Here is a 22,738-nt window from a genome sequence, read left to right as displayed (position 1 = left end):
GGTTTTTATTATTACTTATCAGTACAAAACATAATTACAACCTAAAAACTATGAAACTTGCTATTATTAATACCTATATTAACATTTCGTTTTATATATAACTATGTAGATATAAACACTATAAACTAAAGCAATATAACAAAATTATATTTGCTGTATACAAAAGTTGTAAAGAATAATAAACATTATTCCATTTAAATTTTTCCTCCATACAATATATTATTTTACAATTTATGGTTGGGAACTCCATGGCTCCACGATGAAGGGTTGAAACCAGGGGGATTTACAGATCTCATCGTTTTCTTACACGCTTTACATGAACATACATTTTAATAGCGAATGGGGCTGTGATTGTCGGTCGGGATGAATCATATCCTTCAACAGCCACTACTACTACATAAATTTGGTAGCATTTGATTAAAATCGTCTGTGGGACAAAATGGAACCACAGAACCACCTACTCCTTAAGTGTTCTAGACGTGTACATAATACTGCTGACAAATGGACGGGTTATGCGGACGAACAAAAGCTAGGGCTCTAAAAGAACAAGATCCTCCTCGATTCTCGGTTGTAGGTACACTGGAAACGATCCAAACACACCTTTGGCTAGTCTAGTCTTCTTGCAAGTTGTTGAAGGATAGCTTAAATAGAAGATACCCCCTAAAGGTACGAATTGTTTAGCGTTGAAGTACATACTATAAATACCTACAACTCCTCATTAAACATTTACTTCAATTCCATTGTTTAGACTTTTTTAACTAAAACAATGTAAAAATGAATTATTTATTAATATTACCATTGAGCGAGACGAGAAAAGATCATTTTAATTTTAAATGATTTAAAAACTACTTGTTTAATATTAGATATTTATTAATTATTATTAATTGTATTTATAATGTACCTACATACATACTACCTAGTGGTAGAAATTAATGTTTTTATAAAAATGTCTACAGTTCTGCTTCAATTTCATAATAATTGTACAGTTAAAAATCAAAAGTAAAATATGTATAAAATAGATTCAATAACAAATAAATGGAATGAAAAAATAAGAATGATTAAAAAATGAATTACAAGAGGCATCAACCTGAATTTTTACGAAAAAAAACAATTTGGGAAAAATACAATTACTAGGTACTTTTCGAACTATAAATATCTTGTAATGCATTATTATAAATGTATAGTTAAAAGAATCGAATGAAACACGTAAGTAAAATAGTCAATAGTATTATACATAATAGGTCATCAAGATAAGATTTAGTTGAAATAAACATTTCAAATTTTGTATTGTTGGTAGGAATTACATACTAAAGGCAAAGACCGTAAAATATAACATTAGAAATATCAGCGTCTGATATTTAAAATAAACTAATCCTTTGGTAACAAAACAAACCCATCTTTGAGTTTGTCTTGATATATTTAAATATTTTGCCGGATTATCCAACTAGTAAACTAAACAAATCAATAAACACAATAGAGTACCTAGTTTTGTATAGGTTTTAAATATAACCTAACATGGGAAATAAAAAGCAAATTAAGCTGTAAAATATTGTGCACGTTTTATACATAAACATGTTTTTGCTTTTTCCATTTAACCCATATTCTTTTCTATAACGATGTTTATGTAAATATTTAACATACTTGTAGGTACTAAATTCCAAATAATAATATGTTTTTTCTAACTAATCTTTACTTGATGAATTCATGTTTATTATTATTGTTACCTATACAGCTATACCTATAAATATATAATGTTCACGGAAACTACATTCTCGAGTGTAGATTACCTAAAACACGTATTTACATTTTAGGCTATTTGGAGAAACTCGACGTAAATGGCCTTAAACGTTTAAATAAAAATAGCTGTAAATCATGAACAATCGACATAAGTATTTAGGTACTATGAAATGTAAAACATTGATGTGTTCTTGGAGTATTTTGTGAATGTATAGTTTGTAACCTAATCATTGCAGAAGAACATTGTAAAATTATACTTTATCATCCACCTACCCTCCGTATAATAATTAATAACTATTATATTATTTTTATATTTTTGACCTGTGTTTAAAAATAATATTGTATTAAAATTAACATCGTTATCATATTCGTCGGACTATAAAATCCATCTATTGTGCTAATTTGTGCCTATTTTTATTTTCTATGAAAATAACCTATACTAAATATTCCATATTCGATTATTTTAGGTCCGATATTTTATTGCAGATTAACTATTTAATATTCATACATGGCTAAACAATTAAATTCATAAATTATCTTTTGCTAAAATATTATGCTACAATCATAATATTATCATAATAAGCAATAATTTTCTGGACACAAATTTATATTATTATAGTCAAACTTTAATTAATGCAAAACCATACGAGTCGTATTTTTTTCGGACGTTTGCCATAAAAACAAAACGGACAAATCACAAATGCTGCAGCAAACGATTGAAAGCATGTGTTATAAACGCGAATGTATGAAACTTAGCCGTACATCTGATTCAGTGATATAAACTTTATCAAGAATTAAAAAATAATTGAAACTATTGTAAGACTACCTATAGAGTAATTATCTAATTAATTAAGGTACTTAATGATATTTAATAATTGACCTCATAAATATTATCGATTTAATAATTTTAAAAATAATAATTGTAATATTAATATAATATATTTATATAATAATAATTCATAATTTATTGAAAAAAAAAAATAATAAGTACTGCTTTCTATGTAATGTATAATTTATAATATAATAATTTTAATATAATAAAACAATAAAAAAAAATATTATATTTTATGCGGTTTATTTCTGAAGCTTAAAGCTTTAAAGTAGTCATATTAATTAATTTTTTTAGTTGAATATTCTTTTATTTTTTAATTTGTAAAATTTTTTTTTCAGCATGTTTTTGACTAATTTTAATTGTTGTGTTCATATTACTATCAGTATTCAGTAGTTCTTATTTTTATGTATGTATAAACTTGAAATAATTTGAGAATTTCGATAATTTTAAAAATATAAGGATGTTGATGATAAAAATTTGAATTAAAATCCGAATGAAAACTTTCACATGCGTTTGTCGTGTATATTCTATCAGAAGATTGTTTAGCCCATATTTTTGGTGGAAAAATACTATTATTTGTAATATAATTCTTAATTAAATAATAACAAAATTCTGTAATTGCTGAATGTTCAGGTTTATCTGCCATAAAATGATCTATAAAACAATCCTCCATCACTTCCTCTGGATTTAGAAAAGAAAGTCCTAAAATATGTACCAACCATTTTCCTAAACCGTCATCTGCTGAATTAAATTGTGACGCATAACCTATATTTTGTATTTTGCAAAATCAAGGTTGGCCCAAATGAAATCTACAGCCAAACGCCTCTGTTTCTGGAAAAATTTCAAAAACAGCTGGATGCATAGCTATTTCAAAGTCTAAAATAATTTTTTTAGGTACTACTTCAGATATTTTTATTTTTTTTCAATAATGTGATAGGTACATATTTTTTTCCTTATTTGGTAATAAACAAAACATTAATGGAATTGTGTATAATGGCGTGTAATATTTATCACAATAGTTAAAAGTACCATCCATATATACAAAATCTAATTGTTTTAAAAATGCCATATGCTACATGAAAAAATAATTATTTCATTTAGGGCATCATTGTCATAACGAAATAACTCACCTCTATTCGTTGTTGTGTCTAGTAAACTTAATGATTCGTGAACTTATTTTCTGGATGTTGGTAGTTTGGGATCACAATTTATTCTTGCATTATGAATATTTCATGCTATTAATTTTAATCGGGAAAAATCAAATTTCCTTTGTTAGTGTATTTAGATTTTTTTTTCTTATTATTTTTGATAGTCTTTCAACTATGGAGTCTAAAGCTTTTCTTTTGCAAGAATTACTTATTTTATTGCTGCTTTAAAGTTTCATAACTTGCATGACTATTATGATGGTCAAAACACGATTTATCTATATTAATCAAATTGAAATTTAAACCCATTGTATACCTACACTTTTGCCTAACACAATGTATGACAGTATATTTTATAGACGTAGATTGATAACTTATAATATACGTAGTGTAGGAACTTACATGTGTACCTTTTTTACCGTGTAGGAACTTACATATGTACCTGTCGGCTGTCTTCCGCCGTGTAGGAACTATCATACGTACCTTTTTTTTGTGTAGGAACTTACACATCACATATGTAGGAATTAACGTATGTAATTGTCTACCTATTACACACGTGTAGGAACTTACGATTCTCCTTATTTTATACCACTTTTTTAGAATTTCTGATTGGTATTCAAACACTTTGAACTATTCACAGTTAGGTACAAACTACCTACTTATAAGTTATAACCTAATTTACAATGCTTTTAATAATTTTATATTGAAATTACTTCTATTTAGATTTAACAATTGCATAGAATGGGTTGAAAAAGAATTTCCGCTTAAATTTATTTAATACTTTAATTGGTTCAAATGGTTCAATCGACTGGAGGCAAGAGAAACACATGTTTGAATTATGGTAATATGTTTCGTACAACATTATTATTCTTCGTCTTTTAAATTACTTACCTGTCTTCAGTCTACATATAGATATTGTAATTATTATATTCTGTTTATTGAGTCCGTTTATCCGCTGTCTAAAATATTAGAACATTACTAATTAGAAATTAAAATCAAAATTAAGAGGTTAAACCGTTGATTTTAAAATAATCAACTAATATACTACACACAATAATAATAATACCTTAAAACCACAAGACAGAAATAACATAATATTATAATGTCAATAAAAAGACGACAAAACAGCGTAGTTATAAATTAGTGGGTAAATCGGTACGTGTACTTAGAGAAAAGTTAATTAAATAAAATAAAGTGCAAAAAAATATGTTGTGCCTTATATACAAGAATACAAGATATTGAAAACTTAATTGTGACGAGCTAAAATTAAAACAAAATATTTCGGAGGGTACTAATGAATATTTATGGTGTTATAATTTTTTCCGATTGATTTTTATTTTAATAACTCTCGATAGCTGGTAGGTACTCAAAAAAGTAACGTAATAATATTTTGAATACATTTTTCATTTACATTAATGAAAACATTTTTAGGAAGGAGGTCTGCAGGATTTACTACTTAATATATGGTTTTGCTTGATAAAAAAAAAAATCGGCGTACGATCATAATTAATTAAGTCCCTTTTTATTTTGATTTATACTTTAAATTTATTATATAATAATATCTAAAAAGCCATTGTTATGGAAATAAGAATTCATTTTTTTCCAAATTCTTATGGTGAGAGGTATGCAGCATCGTCCTATACTAATATAAAATTATATAATAGATTTAAAATAAAATACAAGACATAAATTATTTGAATCATTTTTTTTTTAAGCCGTTATATTAAATTCCTCCGTGTTGTGAAAACCTTTAATTTTTTAAAAATTCTGTAGAAATAATAATAAATACTCACGCAAAGTCGCAACAAATATAAATACCAACCGAATAACTGAATTATGACTATAATATTATGATTCGTAATAATAATATACATAAATAAGTATACATTTTAATTATAATTAATTATAAAAAATGTTATATAATTATAATTTTAGTATTCAAATATATATTTTCTGAAAAAAGATTCAAAAAAATCACATTGTTAGTGTATAATATACAGTTTAAAAGCATAACCGGGAAACTTAAATTTCTAATCAAAGGTTTGGCGTTGGGTTATGTAAACTTATTAATGTGTTCAACTTTAAAGTTTTAGCTACACACTAATACACTATAAATTAAAATAAGCCTTGAAAGTTTCTCTGTTATATTTTATATTGTATATAGTATGTGTCAAGTGTACCTACCTCCTCATTGAATAGGTAGGTAACAGTAATGGATGTGTTATTAAATTTGAATTCAATGTTAATCATACCTAAATAAAAAAAAGATTTTTAATGGATAGGGTGCAGGTGGTGCATCTTCTATTTCTAACTTTCTAGGATTATAAGATTGAGAAATTTAATAAGTTCATACAAATTATAATTATTAAAATGAATGACAGAATGACTGAAAGTAATACGGTGCTTATTTGCCAATCGTTCAATAATTATCCGATCAATTTTATCATTCATACCATGGTTAGTATCATGAAGTAGAACGGTAATAAAGGGGTGGTGTGATCTAGCGGAGTATGTAGAAACTCTAAAGTCATTATGAGAGGGGAGAAAGGAAGCATCTATAAGTCCATCCATCATATGCTCAAGAATAATAAATTAATTGACCACGTCTGTCTGCTAATGACTTAAGTTCATGATGATCTATTACTATGGAAGGTGGTATAGGTAATCATACGGATTATGTTCAATTTTCATAATAAGTCGATAATTTTATAAGTCAATACCAAAATATCGTAGAATCGTATTTAAGTAGATATAATAGGTTTGTGTCTTTGTGGTATACTGGTATGGATATAAATTGATTAACATTTTTTTTTAAATATATAAAATATATTACATTACATAATGTCGAAAAGTTTAAAATCTCTAATAATTATTGTTTTTGGAGTTTTAACAAAATAAAAAAAATCCATTAAAAAGTAAATTGTTATTTTTCAATTAAAGACGTTATTTATTCGATACATCAAATGTCTGTAAAAAAAATTGTGATTGTTTAACGATATTTTTAAATTGCTTTAAAAATAACTTGGAATCCTAGTATTTCTTTATTGAGGAACCTTGCCTATATTTTACATGTTTAAATTTAAGGCCTTATAAAAGAAAATCTTTAAAAAAAAATGTTAATAATTTTTAAGATTTTTTCAAAAATTTTAACTTCGATTTACATCATTCAGATCATTGTAAAACTAGTAGGCAGATTCATCGCTTCTGTTATAGCATCATCTAAAAACGATAATTGTAAGATGATCTATCAATTATTATTATTCTCCCGTTTAGAATACAAATTATTTTGTCATCGACAATAAAAAAGTGCTCTAATATACTTATTAAATATTATGCAATAAAGCAATATTTTACTTAGCTTTTCAAAAAAAGACATAAGTTCACTTTTAAATGTGTAATGTACCTACCTATGCATATTAAATAAGGACGAGACATAGTGTGTACGCGCATAGTTACTTTATAATATTTAGCTATAAGTATAGGTAACTGGTAGCTACCACGGAATATATGAAATTATATTTCATATATTCTGTGTAGCTACTAACTACAAAAAAAAAAAATACTTATTTTATACCATAAATACGTGCTATAAATAAGCTTTTTATATTTTTAGTTTACCGTCGTCAATAATTATTTATAGTACTTATCAGTGGCGTACCCAGGGGGGGGGGCTTAGGGGGCTTCAGCCCCTCCCATTGGCCATGTTTTGGAATACATTTTATATTAAAAAAGACAAAGTACAAACCATGATATTTCTAAAAAACGGTATTGAATACAACGTATTATCTTTAGTAATAATGACCTAGTATAAGCAAAGCATAAACGTTGTGTTTATTATGGTACCGAATACCGATATAGATTTAGCCCCCCCCATTCGAAAATCCTGGATACGCCACTGGTACTTATAGTAACTAATAATGTATCGGGTAGTGTGTTTGATGTACCATGTGGCATATAAAACAGTATACACCTATACATGGCTAAATATAAAATATAAATTCGATGAACAATGTACATTATTAAATAATACATTTTATTATAAACAGTCATAACTTCATAATCGGTGGTGGTTTGAATGGTTTGATATTGCCAAACTTGAAAATAGTGGTCAGGCGAAATCAAAATTCAACGATCACAGCTCTTAATTCCAGTGACGGATAACATAGGGTACAAGTGTAGTTCAAATATCACCTTAAACATGGGTGGGTAGGTATAAATAGAATTTATAAGTAGGTTATAGGTACTTGAGCCTTAAGCTATGAAAATTGAACATTTCAAATATATAAAGACGATTCCTAATATACTATAGACCTGCAAGGTCCTTCAATTTACGGCCCAGTTCGGTGCGACAATTTTTTTTTGAAGCCCAGCCTAGCGCAGTCCAATTTAAAAGACCAAAAAATGTGTGTAAGAGGATTAAAAACGTTTAAAACTTCCCAAGGTTGTATCAGTAAGGAATCATATTTGATCAGAGCAAAATCGGCTGAGCGGCTGACAGCAATTTATTTATAATTATTAAACACACGGAGAATTGTTTTGCAGTACAATCAATACATGCAAATTTAAACAATGTACCTACTTACCTATTTAAAGACACTACGAGATTTGCACGTACTGGTTCTCAACAACAAATCAATAATATGTTTTTACTTACCTATTTTATCACAATGACAGTTAATAGTTATACAGTAACGTCATTTAAAATTAAAATAATAAAACAAAAAAAAGTCAACTAAACTAGTAAAAACTCGAATTGCCAATAAAATTAATAATCACAACCAAGATTACGTATTTGTAATTCAAAATTTTAAAATAATATGTCAACTTATAAAGCTGTGGATTTTTGAAAATTGCATATTGTTCGAATCGTTTCTGTTACGCTTTTTTTTTTTTTGTGTTGATTTGATATCACTGTTATCGCGTTAACAGAAATAGATAGCTTATTATCATTTATCAATATAATATATTATTATCTGCGTAGAATACTATCGATATTAAAATAACAATAATATTATTATTTTGATAATAAATAACACTGTTTCGCAGTCTCGTGAGCGTGGCCGTGGCGGACGGCTGTTGGCGGCGGCGGCGGTATGTGTCACCCATCTCACAGACGTGTAATAAACGTTCGTTGTTTCTTCTTCCCCGCCCGTCTTCCGCCGACACCAGCATCTCCGCTTCCGTTATTTCACCGTAACGTGAGTCATTCCAGAAATAAACACCTAACCACTTGCACTACATACGCCATTATACCTACACGGCTACACCTGCACGCACACGCACGCACACGCATACGTACTACGTAGGTACAACTTACTGACGAGTGACGACTGTGCCTACACCATAGATAACACCTACACACACGTTCGTCGTACGACCTATAGATAGTCACACGGTCAGTCGTCCGTGTCCGCCTTTACCAGTTTGCACGTATCTGTGATCTGTCGGCGTGTGTGGAATTTACTTTTTACCGTTTTTTTTTTTTTTTTTTTTTTTTCAAAAAGGGCCATTGTGTCGTCGGACCGGCCATTGGGTATGTCGTGAACGCGTACCTACTTACCACTCGATGGGACGGATCAGTCGTCGGAAGTTGGACAGAAGAAATCAAGACACATCGAGCTATGTCCATTATAAACCTTCTGTATGATGCAAGATGTGAGTATTCATCTGTCGGTTTACCGGGATGTACACGTTTGTGTTGGCAAACAAATAAGTTTGTTACCGTTTTCAGAATGACACGAAGGATTCGGCCGATTATCACTATGAAGCGACCGAAACGGTGAGGAACATTTTGAAAAGGCAGCTGCTCACAGCCGATTTGTTCCAACAGACATTTTTGACTACCATTCTCTCTGCTTTAGATAATCATACCGTCAACAATAATAGTAAGTTCTTACATGATTCCGTTATTAACTTATCACTGAAGTGTTTAAAAGTAATAATTTATCATTAAATTTAGGCGTTATCAATACATGGTTGGACACGCTGCTAGATTTTATTGAATTTTTACCTGTTGACTGCTTACTAAGAGAGGTACCCAACATAATATTGAAATTGTATTATTTTTTTTATTTATTTAATATATTTCATTAATTTTCTATGATTTTTCTTCTAATATTACAATTTTGTTAGATTTTACCATTTGCCATTGAACGAAGTGATCTGTCCAAGCCTGAATCATTACGTTTAATTAGTTGCAGGATTTTTGGATCTCTTGCCCCTAAACTAAACCCATACATGTAAGTTGTTCAATATCTAAATTTTTAACTTTAATATTGTTTTATATTTATTAACTTATTTGTAATTTTAGTATTAAACGTGAAATATGGCCATGTATTTTATCACTTTGCCAAGATGAAAGTGTTCTAGTAAGGAAAACTGTTTGCCAAGAGCTAAGTAAAGTGAGTGCATTTCTTAAAGACAATTCAGACAATACAAAAGACTATATTTTGCTGCCAGCAATTGTGGATTTAGCTAATAATGCTGATTATGGTGTTAAAGTTGCTCTGCTCGATGTTATTGTTGACATAATACCATGCTTTCCCAGGGAAATAATTGTCACCGTTGTGGTGCCAATGGTTAAAAAACTAATTGACATAGATTTTAATAAAAGTATTATCCTAGTGATAGCGGTTGCCAAGAATTTTGGTGTCATTTGTAAAGCTCTTAAAGGTAAGTGATTAATTTTTACTGTTTTTATTTTTTTAATTATTCTAAGAAAAGTTCTAAATATTTCTAAATACATTTGTTATTTGTAGTATATATTATCTACAAACAAAATACAAAACTTTAATTGTAAATTAAGTGTGTGAAATATTAATGTATAATATGTATTATAATAATATTATTGTTTGGTATATTATTACAATACATTTCTATAAAATCTACATTCAAGAAAGTGCCTCACCTGCATAATATGGTGTTGTTTTCATCTTACAAACATACGAAAAAACAAATTTTATGTTTGTTTAAAATAGTCCATTCAAGTATTTAAGTCTGCTTTTTTTTAAAATTAGAGGGAATTATTGACTATAATATTTAAGAGTAAAATTGTTACCTTGAGAATCTCTGTTTTTATTAATTTTAATGCAAGTTATGAACATTTTAAAACTACATTTGTAAAATTTGATATGTTCCACTTACAAAGTCAACTCATACGCGTAGGTATGGCATTTTCTTGATAAATAAAATACTCTATCAGTTTTTGAAATTTGTATATTCTACGTTTCTTTTTTTTTTTCAAAAACATTTTGATATAATCCAAAAATGGAAAAAAGTATATTGCTTTATAAGTGTACTACAGAAATCTGTGAGTCAAAATGACTCACTAATGTTTCTATATTGTATTGATTTCGACAAAAAAGACTTCTCAAAATTAGATTTTATGATATAAATATTTTTTACTATTTCAATCAAATTGGTCATAATTAAAATATAACATACTCATTTTTTCTTTCTTGATTAAAGATATAAATAACTTTGTTATATATCTCTCTCTATATATATATAGAGATATTTATAATATAGTATTTAAACATTTTTTATACTATAAACTGTTCTATTCATAATCTTGTTTTGTGGTGATATTTATTATATTGTCATTTATAGATTATTTAAGTTTTGAAGATGTGTCTTGGTTCGTCAATAAATATACAGATCTACTGAAAATTGATTTCAAATCTGACTATATATGTAATGTAAGTATAAATTAGTTTTTAAATGCACTTACATTTTTACATACATACTTATTACATAAAAATATTATATTCAATATTGCATTTTAGATCACTATATATATATATCATTCTTTAAGATATTTACTGTTTTTAATTGCCATAAAGGTCATTATATTTAAATTAAAACTCATCAAAATAATATTTTTATTATGCATTTAAGTACCTATTTATCACTAAACAATATCCACAAATTAAAAATATATATTTATTACACCTTACTTGCTTACATTTTTTTCATCATAACTTATATTACTTTCTTTTATCTAATACTATTATATTTATAAATACTTAATACAGTAAACCTTAATTACATAGGGTTAGGTTAGGTTAGGTTAGGTAACGAAACTCGAGAGGAATAAAAACTTAATTAAGATTCAAAAATAATAAACATATTAAGAATGTTATTTATTTATTATATCATCATCAATTATGAAGTAGGTACAAATTATACAATTTTCAATGATAAATAAAATTCCAAAACAAATAATGGGTACTTTGATGAAGCTGTTCCGAAAAAAGCAATCTTATGAAAGACAGCAATGAGTTCATATGAATATAATACAGTTCCCAATAATCTAATAATCAGCTCGTATAATATTTATCTAGATTCTAAAAAATTCTATTTGCATTTTAGGCATGATCACTAGTTCATCAATGCATTTCATTTGGTATTTTAGTTGCTTTATTCAATCTTTATGTTGTTTTTTTGGTTAATGTTGTTATACTGAATAATAAACTGAAATATATATTAGGTATTATAGGCTATTTAACTTAAATTCAATTTTAAAATCTTAAATTATAAATACTTAAAAATAATTTCAAATATAAATAAATATCAATATTTATGTTAATACTGTTTTAATTATTTACATCAACAGGATCAACTGGATCATACTTTTACTGACAAACCGTATTTGACTATTCAAAAACTCTGTGCTATAAGTCTAACAGAAATCATACTTTTGTGTTCATCTGACAAGGGTAGCACAACTTTATTAATTTATCTTATCAATCACTTGGTTGATTTGGTCTCTGAAGATTATGTGGAGATAAGAATTGCTTTGGTTGATATTATTAAAGAAGTAAGTAGCTTATTTAATAGCCTAATAGCGTTTTCCTCCATACAGCACACTGCACTAACTGCGCCAGTGCATAGTTTTATGTTCCATCGACCATCGTCAAGATTAATGTGCACTGAGTGGACTTTTTTATGTTTCACCTAAATGCACCACGCCAGTTTTTTGCACTCAGTGCAATGATAATTGCACTAGCTCCTGGAGCTCATGAGCCTTATCATTATCACGATAAGTACCACAATACCCATTAAATATTTTATTATCTTTATATATCAGTGATAAGTATAGATTTTATGTTTCATTTATAGTGTTTTCCACCACACCGCACTATTGCACCAAGGTGGAATTGGTACAGTTCACTGATAATCATCCTAACACGAGCTGGTGCAAATGTAGATGGAACATAAAATCTATACTTATTACTGATATATAAAGATAATGAAACATTTAATGGGTATTATAGTACTTATCATGATAATGATATAAAGCGCACGAGATCCAAGTGCTCATGTTATAATCATTGCACTGAGTGCAAAAAACTGGCGTAGTGCATTTAGGTGAAACATAAAAAAGTCCTCTCAGTGCACATTAATATTGCAGATGGAACATAAAAATATGCACTGGTGCAGTGTGGTGGAAAACACTATTACACTTGTTCCAGTCTGCACTAGGACGATTATCAGTGAACTGTATCAGTGCCCACCTTGGTGCAATGTGCGGTATGGTGGAAAACACTATTAGATTGACTTTTTTTCATTTCTAAAGAATAAAGATTGAAATTGTTATTACATGACTTATTTCTTATTTTAGGTTTTGATATCATTAAATGATAAAGTTGTATTGATTTCTTCAGTGTTATTGAAAATGTTGTCCGAGAGAGATATTAAAGTTTTAAAAGTATTGATTCCTAACTTAAGCTTTATGATTATAAAAATGGTAAATAGAAACATAAATGGAAATTAAATTTACTACATTTAAAATAATTTATTTTTAATTTTAAAGAAATATCAAGAACAAGTTTTAAAATCACTGATGCTCTTAGAAGAATTTTTATTTGTCCAATACAACTGGAGATTGTATGCAGAGTTTTTACACCAGATAATTGTTTTGCCTACATGTTACACATCTGACCAGGTCTTTTATGTTGGAAAAGTTATGCTTGATAGATTGGAATGTGTTGTAAGTAATATATATTTTATTATTTTGTTGTCTGTTGTCTATAATTCATCTATTTTTACTTTTATAGAGACAAAAACCAATTAAAGAAGCTGTTTGCACATTGCTTTTGACAATTTTACGTTATAATTTAGATGCAAATCAAAGAACACTACTACGTGAACATCTTATTGATCGTAATTATCTCAATACAATATTTTTAATTTAATTTTTAGTTAAATAAATATTTAAATAGTTTTAGTATGTGAAGTTATAATTTATTTTTAGTTTTTATATTAAAATATTATTGAATAATGGTCGTGTGCAAAAAAAATATAACCAAAACAATATCTGTTGATCAAATGTTGTTTGGTTATGTGTTAAAAAATATTAAAATACACTTTAAAATTTAAAATATCACTGACAAGTAATATTATAGAAATTTTATTTTCATGGACATTATTTCAAACAACAATTACTTAAACTGCCATTTTTATATATTTTTTATTCATGGTTCTTTAACATTTTTTTTTCAGGTACAGTTCAAAATCCAAATTTTTATAAAAGATCATTTTACATATTTATATGTCAAGAAGCCTTGAATGTATTTTCTACTGCATATTTTAAAAAACACTTTTTCTCTGCTTTACTTTCTTTGGCAGGTATATTATTTATTTTTATTTACATGTCTGAATCGTTAACCTTATAAGTATTAAGTGGACTGTCGTGGTTCTTTAATAATTTCTATAGCTAACACAAGAAAACCAAAGCCCATACATATTTATAAAAAAAATGTAAAATTTAAGTACAAATATAACTAATGCCTGGATTTGGATGCATATAATTTGTTTAATATCCATACAAAAAATATGCTTAAAAAAAATGACCTAACTAAGATTGGAATAATAATTTAATTATATTAATTATATTATATATAACTTTTTATAGTTTAAAATTTAAATTTTTAACAGATACTTTAAAATATGTTAAGTATTACATAAATTAATTAATTACATGGTAGTTGATGTTTCAGTATCTAACTTAAATTATTGGTAACACTAGAAACATTTTATTATTTAACTATGATAAATTAATCAAGTGGTTTAACTTTCAAGTAGATAGTTAATATCTTATATTCCTTATTTCTTGGAAACCGATTGGAATATCAGTCAATAGAATACAGATTAATAATAAACAAGAAATATACAAACATAATGATATTGTATGCATATTTAATGGTCATTATTATTTATTATAGGCATCAGGGTTAACGTGTATTACAAAAAATAGGTGACTGATATAAATAATTGATTAAATATAATAAGACAAGACAGATGTCTTTTTCATAAAATTTAAAATACTCAATAATTATTATTAATAAATTATGACTTATTGTTTTTAACAAGTTAAATTAGAATATTTTATACATTCAATACATCTATTTAAGTTACAAAGTTAATATGAGTTAAAACTAAATACTTAGTGTCCAGTTTTACCCACAATATATTATATTTTTTATTATGTGTAGACTTGGATAATATTCGTATTTGGGTTAAAATAACAATAAAATGCATATTGTTAAATTATTTAGCCTGATTGTGTAGCTCTATTATTTCTCTTTGCTAATCATATTAAGTAATTAATGAGCCTGACAATTTAATGAGATAATGGATTTTCTAATTATATCTTAAATAATATATTGTTGTTTATTTCAGATGATAAGGTTGCAAATATTAGATATAGCTTATGTAATATAATATCCAGCATAATAAATATATTTAAAATTTCGACTGAAAAACCTTTAGTTGATAAATTAATTGATACTATCAACAAACTTTTATATGATGAAGATCGAACTGTCCAAGAACAACGTCCGCTTTTAGAATATTGTAATACTACTATTAATCTCATACTACAGGTATTTATATTAAATTATTTAAATTCATTCCAAATTGAAGCTTTTATAACATAACAGATTTAGTGATAGTAATAAAATAGCAACCATCAAAAAAGTATTACTAGGTGTAGCGGTCGCTATACCTTGAAAATAAGGTGTGGTTGGGTATAATAACATAAAATAATTAACTTGAAATATGTTCATTATTAATTATCATATTGATTGCCGGTTGGTACCTTTAAATTATGATAAAATGTATAAAATAAAATAATTTTGAGTTTGTGAGGGGGTGGGTGAGTATAGTTATGGCCAGGCGCGTACACAAAAAAATATTTTGGGGGGGGGTTTTGGTTGTACATTTTTTTAATTATATAATCTAACCTAAACTATAGTCTAACAAGAAATTTACACAACTTCAATTAGGTATAGTACAATTTATTTTATAATTTCTCATAAAATTCGTTAATTATTAAAAACAATTTAAATAATATTTAATTAAAAACATGTATTTTGAATTTTTATAATATAAAATCTTTTTTTCGAGGTAGTCTTGCAAATCTGTTAATGACTTCGTCAATATCAATGTCATCATTTCTATAAATATTCATGAGCGATAATCCTGTCAATCGATCTTGTCCAATATTATTTCTTAAATAGGTTTTCAGTCTCCGCAATGTTGAAAATGAACGCTCTGCAGTAACAGTCGTTACAGGTAAAGTAGCTAATATTGTTAAAAGGCACTTTATATTCGGATAGAAATCGCTAGAAATTTGACTTAAGGTAGTTAATGAACATTTTGGGCGATCATCAGCAGATACATTTTGCCACTGTGTTTGCCAGATTTTAATCTCAGTATCAAACGTATCAAAATTAGGTAATAATGGTTTGTAAAACAGTGCACATTCCGTTAATGTGTTTAAATATGTAGTATTTTGAGTTATGTACTTAGGAATTAATAATTGTAAATCATTTTTAATAAGTATTACCACGCATTCACACTAACACTTAATCACGCGAACAAAAAAAAATACACTTTTAAAAGGTTAAAGACGACAAGACGATTGTCAGACATATACTAAATTGACAAAAGACATTTCAGATATTATATTATTATATTAGTATATATCGTTATCGCATCGGCACTTTCGTCAAACTTCGTTCATTGTTGCTAATGTAATAAAAATGATATCGGCTTGCACCGGGGGTTTCATATGAAATCTATATTTATTTTTATGTGGTCATGTAGTGGTGTGATTGACGATTATAATATAGATAGTGATCGAGCACTACGAGTCATATTACGATGGAAATGAGAGTAATTAAATAAAACTAAACTAAAAATTAATAAATAATAAAACTTTTTTCCTGAAATTTCGGGGGGGGTTTGAACCCCTAAAACCCCCCCTTGTATACGCGCCTGGTTATGGCTACATCTTAAAAATACATCTTGGACGCCACTGTTGGTGAACTACTTATATTGTTTTTCTTTGACCAATGTATGATACAGTAAATCTCTACAGAAATGTTAAGCTCATACCATTTTCATTAGAATTGAATGTTTTTTCAACTTATAAAAACTTATTTTCTGTGTTTTATACTCCTGTTAACAATTTTCGATCAAGATACAAATTGTATTACATGATATTTTTTTTTATAATTTAATAATATAAATAATTATTGTAATTTTAGATTAAAATTATTGTTTGTTGCTTAGTATAATTAAAAAATAATATATTTTTAGGGTAAGAAGATAATGGCTGAATACACTGACATTGACGATGATATAATTAAATTCAGTGAAGAATCTCGTTTGTTGCTTTTGAAGTCATCTGAACGTATTCAATTGGAAAATGGTGGTGTGTTCTTGAAAAGTCTAATCGAAGAAAAGATGTTCTCAAGCCAAATAGATGAATGTGAGTAATATCAATTCAAACATTTAAATTATAATTTATGATATCACATTAATTTATAAAGTTTTTTTTTTCCATAGGTTCAAGAACACCAAATGAAGATGATAAAGTAACTTTAGCTGGTAAAAAGACATTGTAAGTATATAATATAATTATTTAATGTATTTACTTATTATTATTATTTAAATAAAATAAAGTATGCATTTATATTTATTCTATTTCTATATTTGATTAAATACTGGTAACTAATGTTCTTCATATTGAATTGAAAATTTAGAATCATCTAATTTGTGTATAATAAGTTTCATTTATTACAACTAAATATTACTACATTTTTAAAATTTTCTGTTACTTAAATGTCATAAATAGATAAATTAAAAACTATTTTTGATCACAAAAATTGCTTTGTCTACATAATTTAAAAATAATTAGATTAAAAAAATAATTATGATTAATCTTGTATGGCGCTATTGTCCGGGCTTACTAACCTAACCTACACCGGAGGCCTGTTTGGCAGAATTTCTAATGGGGCACCCGTAGGTTTCTGCCATGCCCTGGAGTGGGGGATGGCGGTACTTGTTCTCCAAACACAGTGACTTTCCCGGAGAAAAATACCGCCCGATGGTCGAAGATCGAACCCGGTCCGGATGAGCCATAGCCGACGCGTTAGAGCGCTCGGCTACCTCGTCCCCAATTATGATTAATCATATAAAAATCATTATAATTTTTTATAATAATAAATTTAGTATTTAGTTTTTTTTTTTTTTTTTTTTTTTAATTATTAAGCTATACTTCAATGTTACATTCATTATAATACTAAATTTACTAATATCCTCATCAATTTTTCAAATGGTCTTATATTATTATCAATGAGAAGTGTAACAAATGTACAGATAAATATTACAATAATTATTATATGATTAATCATTTGCATAATAATTTAAAAACAATAATCTTATCATATTTTTAGTATGTTGGAATCTGAGTTCATCAAAGATACTGGTGTTTCTATTAACAAAATGATGGAACACTCGTCAAAAATTCCTACACCTGTACAGCAAATAGTTATTGATCCACAAAATAGTAAACCACTTAAAGAACAGAAAATATCTTATCTGCCAGTAAAAAAAGATAGAATAGTCTCACCAGCATATCGTACACAAAAAAGACTTGAAAGTAGTGAACGTGTGGTAACACGCTCAACTAATATTGCCATTAGAAATGGTAATTTTGGTGGAAAAAGACTTAGTGTACCTGTGATGTCCTGTATCAATGTTGATGTTAAAAAAGATGCAAATGGTAACCTTGTCAAGTTTGCAGCAAAAAGACCACAATCTTGTTATGTAGATGGAAATCAAATTGTTTTGCCAGAAATAAAAACAGAAAAATCATTGTCTGATGAATCATTGGATAAAAATTCCAAAAATAAAACCTTGAGTCGTCTTCCAATAAGGTATTTGAAAATAAAAACTTTAATATTTTTTATAAATAAATTTAAGACTTAAAAAGTAATTAATATTTAATATTTTATTATTTCAGAAAATCACAAGGTAAATAAAAAAAATTCAGTTTTCCATTAAATTAAAAACGAAACCAATGATCTTATGCCAAATTGAAATATTTTAACTGTGATAAATTCAGTATACGCACATAAAATGTATTGTAGGTAAAAAAAACCAGTTTTAATTTTTAACATGTGTTTTAACTTTTAATTACCTTACATATCTTAAATTAAGTATAATATTACCTTTACTGTATTTAAGAAGTTTTGATGAGCTAATATATTCTTAATTAATTTTAAGCTAGTGTTTTCATGAGAGTAGTTCAAATTACATTGTTTTTATATTTTAATTCTGACATGGTAAATGTATAATCACGATTAACACAAAGATTTATATTTTTGTAAAACAAATATGTCAACACATAAACTTAACAAAATTAAAGTATTTATAAAAAAATTTTAATTGAGTGGGGTTAAATATAAAATACTTGAAACATTTTTAAATTAGTTTATTGATCCGCTTATAAACCTTGGTTTTTTTTTATTTCTAACATTGTAACTGTGATCATAGCCAACAGCTTAAAAACTTAAATAAATAACTAAGTAAATGGTCTCCACAAAATTGAAAAAAAAATCATTAAACAATCTAAATAAAAACTATTTAAATGAATATTGTTTTCAACCTATGTATCACAGTCATCATTGTTGTACTCAAAATTGCCCATTAGAGTGTTAAAACTATTTTTTTAGCTTTTAGCTTTAGTCTTGGTTACAGTTTTGGATAACAAAACACTTAGGCTTAAACATTTAAACTATCTAGTAGTAATTGACAATAAACATTTCCAAAAAAAGGGTTTTAAGTTATAAAATTAAGCAATAAATAAATGCCAAAGTATATTTTTGCCTAGTGTAGACAATATACTAAAGACTTGATGTTGCGTCTTATTGTCGGTATATATTTTAATATACAGTAGATCCTTATCATGGTGAATATCAATATCTCAAATTTTTGAAAACTTGAAGTCAAAAGAAATTCCCTTAAAATAATTAACATTTTAATAAAACTCAATATCTCTTACTTTTCGATATCTTGAACTTTTTTCTGTTCCCCTTGAGTTTCAGCTTGATGAGAGTTTACTGTATATACCTACCAATAACCAGAATGTTTGGTATATAAATTATTAATTAGTTACAAGATGTTAATAATCTTATTTTTATAGCGTGTATTAAAACAATTTAGGATTAGAATTTTAATGTAGATAATATTAGCTTATTTTTGATAAGTATTCAAATTACAATATTATGATTATTATTTCTCTGATAGATTTTATTGTTATATGTGTGTAGGAATAGGTGCTATTGTAAAATTTTGATGTCAATGTGTATTATTTTTATTTATTTTTTATTTTATTAACCAATTGAGTTTAGAAATTTACCTTGTTCATTTATTTCATGAGTTGCATTTTGATTATTAATGTCATTGTTATTACAACTTATATTTTGTCAAAAAATTTGGGATAAAATAAAAGTGCCTCAGATAAAAACTTTCACAAAATAGCTATACATTATTCATTCTACTTTCAACCTTTTTTTTTCGTGCAATATTTTTTGTGCTAAAACAATTTGAAATGTCCATTAAACCACTCTTGATAGTGAACATCAAACCAGCAACCAAAAAGAAAGATCATTATTCAAATAAGAAAATAATTAAATCTTTGGATAAAACAAAAATATTTCAATTTACAGAAGGGAATTAAATCCCAAACAACAACAAATGCAGGAAAACTCTTTGATATATACAATGGTTTATACTAAAAATATTGATCAAAAACAAAGCATTTTGATCAGATGTTGTTTAGACAATATGCTTATTTTAATTATTATAATTGATAATTTATTTTTTATCTTACTATTACATTTTAACATTTTAATATATTTGTTTTAAACAATTTTTATAATTCTAATTTTTCTAAATTATATCAAATTGTTATAGCACAAAAATAAGCTGAAAGTGTATGTAAATAATATTTCAAACATTCAATATGGCTGTATAGCTTATTGTATGTCTTTTTTCCTTGGACATTTGATTAAAAAATTATAGCTATCAATGTTAAAATTTAATTTTAATCCCATCTTAAACTGTTTTGTTTATCTTATTTTAACAGTAGTAATAGATAGACTAAAGCAGTCACTTATGATGGATTCATTATATGAATAAGGAATAATTTCTTAATATTTATAATTGTTATAATATCAAAATACTTTGCTGAATTATAATATGTATTATTTGAAATTTAAGACTGTTAACTAAACATTTAAATTATTTAGTTAGATTTAGTATCATTTCTGAGATATTATGTTTACGTTTGTGAAAAACTGAACCTTGATTTATTTTGATAAAATAAGCAATCTTATAACATACTATTTTGTTGTGTTTTTAATTTTTATATTTTTAATTAAATTATTTGTGCAATTGTCTATAATGTTTATACCTAGCTATAGTTTAATTTTGTGTTGTAAAAATATTTAATTTTAATGTAAGAGTAACAATTAATATTATTAATTTTGTAGTCAAAACCATGGTCTTGTTATCATTGTATGTAAGAATTTTAAAAAGTACTGTTATGTAAATAACGAAATATCTATATTGTAATCATTGTTTTGATCTTTGTTAGTATTTTTTTTTGTTTTTATTGCGTATTAATTTTAAGAGGAAAACCTATATCATGCATAATATTGTATTATTGTTCTCGTATTAATAAATTTTTTTATTAATAAAGTTTTAATTTTTTAATACCTATCTATTCTGAATAGACTGTTCGTAATTATGCTTATTCGAGTAGATATATGTAATTGCAGATCATCAAAATCGATTTTTTTGTGTTATTGTGATTTATAAACGAATAACTGTAGACTTTTGATATTTTAACCCTGAACGTGAAATTGTTCAGTTGTTTTTATGCTCAAAAAGGTGTGGATCCAAGGAAACCACTGCAGGTTGGACAGTGGCGTATTTTGGTTGATTTCTCGGGGGGTGTCAACATTTATTGAACCTCAAAAACAAAATTTTTAGTATTATTTACTAATGTAAAAAGATATTGAATTAATTTTTTAACAAATTAATATGTTAGGAATTGACACGAAGTCTTACATTTGATAAAAAATGGTATACTATAAAATAAGTGACAATATATTAGGACTTTTTTTTAAATGTCGGGGGGTGTCAAGACATGGAGGACAACCCCCCAAAATACGCCACTGAGGTTGGATATGTTATACAGGGTGTTCCGAATTGTATGTGACAGCAGATTACAGCATGACATTTTAAAATAGGAAAAATTACCTACGCGAAAACCTTTTTGAACCATATAATCTATATTAATAGGATATTAGTGATTTATTTTATTGATAAAATATGGTAGATTTTAGAGATAAGTTATAAAATTCAAATGGGAACCAATATTTTTGAAATAAGATTTATTTTTCAATACATTTTTACGTAATATTATGCGCCGATAATTAGAGAGGCTACCTATTTTTTGCGTTTGAATTTTATATGTAATTTGTGAAATGACACCATTGAGTAATAATATAATAATATACATTTAGTATTACTTTTGTTACATAGAACATTTAACCCAAACGACGCCTAATGTAAGTACCGCAAATTAGTACTCACTTTGTCGCATTTTTTAAAAATTGTATTTAATCTGCCTCGGGGCTGATCTATCTATGTCATCTGTACCTTG

The 22,738-nt window shown here is 26.7% G+C and overlaps 1 protein-coding gene across 5 annotated transcripts; it reads left to right on the top strand.

Annotated features, from left to right (window-relative positions):
• Window positions 1–8,753: 8,753 nt before the first annotated feature.
• On the top strand, window positions 8,754–20,824 carry LOC107173561 (serine/threonine-protein phosphatase 4 regulatory subunit 4-like). 5 transcript variants are annotated; one of them, XM_089223546.1, is made up of 17 exons: window positions 8,754–8,912; window positions 9,219–9,369; window positions 9,446–9,599; window positions 9,674–9,747; window positions 9,847–9,953; window positions 10,025–10,386; window positions 11,323–11,411; window positions 12,329–12,532; window positions 13,337–13,462; window positions 13,529–13,705; window positions 13,773–13,878; window positions 14,218–14,343; window positions 15,397–15,599; window positions 17,320–17,491; window positions 17,569–17,623; window positions 18,459–18,941; window positions 19,028–20,824. In XM_089223546.1, the coding sequence occupies exons 2-17, from the start codon at window positions 9,358–9,360 to the stop codon at window positions 19,044–19,046; spliced, it is 2,469 nt and encodes an 822-aa protein (XP_089079672.1). In that variant the 5' UTR covers window positions 8,754–8,912; window positions 9,219–9,357; the 3' UTR covers window positions 19,047–20,824. The 5 variants fall into 5 exon arrangements, with proteins under 5 accessions (XP_089079672.1, XP_089079671.1, XP_089079673.1 ...); XM_089223545.1 differs by having other exon boundaries at window positions 8,758–9,016; XM_089223547.1 differs by having other exon boundaries at window positions 8,758–9,020.
• The last annotated feature ends 1,914 nt before the right edge of the window (window positions 20,825–22,738 follow it).

Source organism: Diuraphis noxia, unplaced genomic scaffold, assembly GCF_037042655.1.
Source record: "Diuraphis noxia isolate RWA-SAM2 unplaced genomic scaffold, SU_Dnox_SAM2 contig0003, whole genome shotgun sequence".
NCBI lineage: Eukaryota > Metazoa > Arthropoda > Insecta > Hemiptera > Aphididae > Diuraphis > Diuraphis noxia.
The sequence above is the reverse complement of the archived record's forward strand: the minus strand, read 5'-3'. Positions and strand labels throughout refer to the sequence as shown.

What these genes read in the sequence shown, in the direction of transcription:
- LOC107173561 (XM_089223546.1), top strand. An exon ending in TTGATAGATTGGAATGTGTT is followed by an intron (nt 13,706 to 13,772) that starts GTAAGTAATATA and finishes TTACTTTTATAG; the next exon opens with AGACAAAAACCAATTAAAGA. An exon ending in TTAGCTGGTAAAAAGACATT is followed by an intron (nt 17,624 to 18,458) that starts GTAAGTATATAA and finishes TCATATTTTTAG; the next exon opens with TATGTTGGAATCTGAGTTCA.